We start from the raw sequence: 4,340 nt of genomic DNA on the forward strand, positions 1-4,340 counted from the left end.
TTTGGTCTTGTGACAGGCATTGATATAATTCTTTGATCCAATGAAACTATTATTTGATCCACTATGAGTATTACAGCCATTATGAGTGCCTATTATATATCTTGCTGTTACAGCCACTATGAGTGTCTTTCATCCAATTATTTCTATTCATTGAACATTCCTAGTATCATATGCTTGGTTTTGAGATGGCAGGTCTTAGAATAAATCTATGAACAATGAGCATTCATAGTATTTCCAAGTTGTTTTTTTTTTAGATGTATGTGTTTGTGTTGTGACTTGTGCGTGAATTGGTTATATTCATTTTGTTGTGGCTTATGTCACTTGATTTTAATCTTGCATCTATAGTAATAATTGATTTCCAATTGTCTTGAAGGTTGCATCCATGAATCACTATTTGTTTCGCAAGTTTTTTCTTGATGACTCAGATGAAGATGAGATAATCGAAGAACTTGTTATGGAAACATCACAACCTAAACGTTGTCATTGTTCTATCCAACGTAATCATTTGATAGGCCATGAGAGGCTTTTTCTTGATTATTTTGCTCCCACACCAATATATCCACCCGCTTTATTTCGTAGGAGATTTCGGATGAAGCGTTCTCTTTTTCTCCGTATTCAATCTTAAGTAGAAGCTTATGACTCTTACTTTGTCCAAAAAAGAAATAGTGCTAACAAACTTGGTTTATCTTCATTACAAAAGATAACTACTGCACTTAGAATGCTTGCGTATGGAGTATCGGGTGATTTGATAAATGAATATGTGCGGATTGGAGAAACTACTGCATTAGAAAGTTTGAAAAAATTTGTTACTGCGGTAATTGATGTTTTCTCTGAAGAATACTTGAGAAAGCCAAACAATGAAGACATTGCTAGACTGTTAGCTCACGACGAACGTTGAGATTTTCCAGGTATGTTAGGTTCAATTGATTGCATGCATTGGAAGTGGAAAAATTGTCCATCTGCATGGAAAGGTCAATATTGTGGTCATATTCGTGAGCCTACTATTATTTTAGAGGCAGTAGCATCATATGATCTTTGGATATGACATGTATTTTTTGGGTTACCTGAGTCAAATAATGACATTAATGTGTTAGAGCGATCTCATGTATTTAATGAACTTGCTGAAGGACGTGCTCCTACAATACATTACTCAATTAATGGTCATGACTACACTATGAGATATTACCTTGCTGATGTCATATATCTAAAGTGGGCAACATTTGTGAAAACAATCCCATCTCCACAAGGACAGAAGTATAAATTATTTGCAGCAGCCCAAGAGGCATATAAGAAGGATGTTGAGCGTGCATTTGGAGTGCTTCAAGCACGTTTCGCAATTGTCCGTGGACCTGCACGATTTTTTCATCTTGAAACACTCAAAAAGATCATGAAAGCGTGCATAATTCTCCATAACATGATTGTCGAAAATGAGCGGGAAGATGAGCGGGATGATAATGAAGTGGTAGATTTGGATTATGAACAAAATGATGGAGTGGATAATCCTCCTTTGCAAATGTTACGTGAACAAAGTGATGAATTTTTGTCATACATTGAGAGACACAGACGCATTAGAGACCGAGAAATTCATTTTCAACTCCAGTTGGACCTTATTGAACATTTATGGCAATTGCAAGGCGAGTCGTAGGAACTTTCTTTTTTGTATGTTGAGAAGCATGAGTCATAGGAACTTGTGTGAGTGTGTGAGTTTTATTGTAATTTGGTTTGAGTTATGTATGTGAGCAAATCTATGGACTACATTGTTCTTGCTATAATATGTGTTCTATTTTATATGTTTTCTTATAAAGTTCATTTATTTCATAGTTCACATTGTTCCAAGGTTGCTTCCGGACAATTGAGACGATAATAGGCTATCATGATAATTGAGAAATTGTTTTAGTAAAAAAAAAAAATGTATGAGTATAATTTGGGGTTGAAAAAATCACTTGTTAACACTAGATGATTATTTGCTATCATGTGGTGGCGGCGGCAGTGGAAGAGTGGGTGGCAGTGGCGGTAAAAGAGTGGCGGCGGCGGAAAAAGAGTCGTCGGTGGCAGTGGTGGCGGTGGCGGCAATGGCGGTGGCGGTTGAAGGTGGTTGTGATTGTTGTTTATTGTATAAGATATATTATTTTATTGTAGGGGATATATTATTTTATTGTAATGAATATATTATTTTATTGTGATGTTTATATTATTTTATTGTGTTAAAAACTAAAATAGATCCACTGCTGCAGCATGTATGTAGCTAAAATAGATAAAATAACTTTTGGTGGAGCTAAAAAGCTAAATTTTTAGCTCCACTACTGTGGATGTTCTTACAAGCTAAAATGAACATGTAAGTAAATATAAAAATTATTGATCCATGTGAAAAGACAGAAAAGCAAATGTCATATAAAAAAAATTCTCCAAATTCAATTCCAAATTTCTAAATATGCAGAGGGCCTATTTGGTTAACTAAAATAAGCACCGATTTTTATTTTTATTTTCAGTTTTTAGTGGATCCCACCACTAAAAAACTGGTTTGATTTTAGCATTTGTATTTAGTTTTCATTTTCAGTATTCTAAAAGTTAGAATTGAATACAAAAAATGAATACAACTTTTTAGCGTTTTCTATGAATATGAATATAGTGACATATTCGTAAATATTGTGAAAACACTAAGTTACTTTTTTCTTTTTTAATGTGTGATGTGTTTGAGTGAGAAAAGTTACTTTTTATTAAAATAAAAAACAATAACCAAACATGGGTATGATGTATTCTATACCCAAATTATGTACTCAAAACAACTTACCAAACACTACTAAAGGTGAAAATAAGTTTTTTTTTTTTTTTTTTTTTTTTTTTTTTTTTTTTTTTTTTTTTTTTTTTTTTTTTTTTTCTATTCAAATTCAAGATTTGAATATAGAATAAAGAAAACGAAAAATGAATACACCACTTTTTAAAACCAAATAACCCTAAAATTTCATATATATATATATATATATATATTCCTTGCCTCATTTTTATAAGCAACCAAAAAATGGCTATAGAAAGTTTACTATCTAGAAAAAGAAAAATATGAAGGAGAGAAAGAGAGGATAAAACCTTGAGAGATTTAAAGAGTTGTAATACGAGGCTGACCATCATTTTTGACTTGGTTTGTACTCAGTGGCTATGCTCACAGCCGAGGTACCATGCTTATCCTTTTGTCTTGGTCCCGAGAAAATCAAAGATGGCAATTATGATGCAAAGGCTCAATGTTTAACTTTGAGCTTCAACTAGTAAGCCTCATTCACGGCGACTTTCTCATTGAGTGGATTTGATGAACTAGTGTGGAAAAAAGAACATGATCCTCTTCAATTAACTTAAAATGGAGAGTGTATTCACAATTGAGAATTTTTTTCTTGAATTTAATAAAGTACAAAGTGTCATGTCATTTAAAATTTTTCTTGAATTTAATAAAGTACAAAGTGTAATGTCATTTAAATTTTTAAAGGTCGTGATATTGAATTTAGCTTCACCTATCATATAACTCTAAAAATTAATGAATTTTGTCATTTTTGGGTGCTTCACCATCAATATAATGTCATTATCATGCTATGAACTTTCTCAATTCTTTGCTATGTGGAGTGTTATTAAGTTACACATCAACTTCCTTTGAGGTTTCATGAAATAACTCTCTCAAAATTATAATTGAAATGGTTCTCTCTAGTGGTGGAGTTAAGAATTTATCTTTGGAGGGCCGAGTAAAAAAATGAGATAATTATTATTATTATTTTTTCTATCTATATACAATATCTATATTATTAGTAATAGTCTAACAATTATTCTACAACTACATACTTTCGTTACAATTTTTGTTACAATGTGATGATGTGTGCTATTGTAATTTGTTAACTATTACTTGCACATGGAGTCATTATTATTTTTTACATCATTCACAACCCTATATGTTAGGGATGTAGCAAGAGTTGTAGCACAAAATTACGTCCATAAACTTTTTTATAATCTAAAATAAAATTATAAATATGATGCAATTGTCATTTAATTCATAAATAAATATAATAAAAACAAATAGAAGAAGAAAAGACACGTAACTGGGAGTAAATCAGTAATCTGATATCAAATTATCTACTTTAACTTTTGAGATTTTAGAAATAATTTTTATTGACTTGAGTATTATGTCAGAAATGTTAGACATAGATTTATCTCATTATCTGTAAGTGGGTCATTTTGTGAATAATAGTTTTTAGGGGTGCAATTTGGTAAAATCAATTTCCAACCCAACGTCACTACTCACTACCCAGGGAAAACGCAAGAAACGCCGTCGTTTAAACAATTGAACTAAGAAATTTAACCCG

The 4,340-nt window shown here is 31.7% G+C and overlaps 1 protein-coding gene across 1 annotated transcript; it reads left to right on the forward strand.

The window, feature by feature from the left end:
* The first annotated feature begins 1,174 nt into the window (after positions 1 to 1,174).
* On the forward strand, positions 1,175 to 1,645 carry LOC126689611 (uncharacterized). Its single transcript, XM_050384845.1, has one exon. The coding sequence runs from the start codon at positions 1,175 to 1,177 to the stop codon at positions 1,643 to 1,645; it is 471 nt and encodes a 156-aa protein (XP_050240802.1).
* The last annotated feature ends 2,695 nt before the right edge of the window (positions 1,646 to 4,340 follow it).

This window comes from Quercus robur, chromosome 6, assembly GCF_932294415.1.
Source record: "Quercus robur chromosome 6, dhQueRobu3.1, whole genome shotgun sequence".
Taxonomy (NCBI): Eukaryota; Viridiplantae; Streptophyta; class Magnoliopsida; order Fagales; family Fagaceae; genus Quercus; species Quercus robur.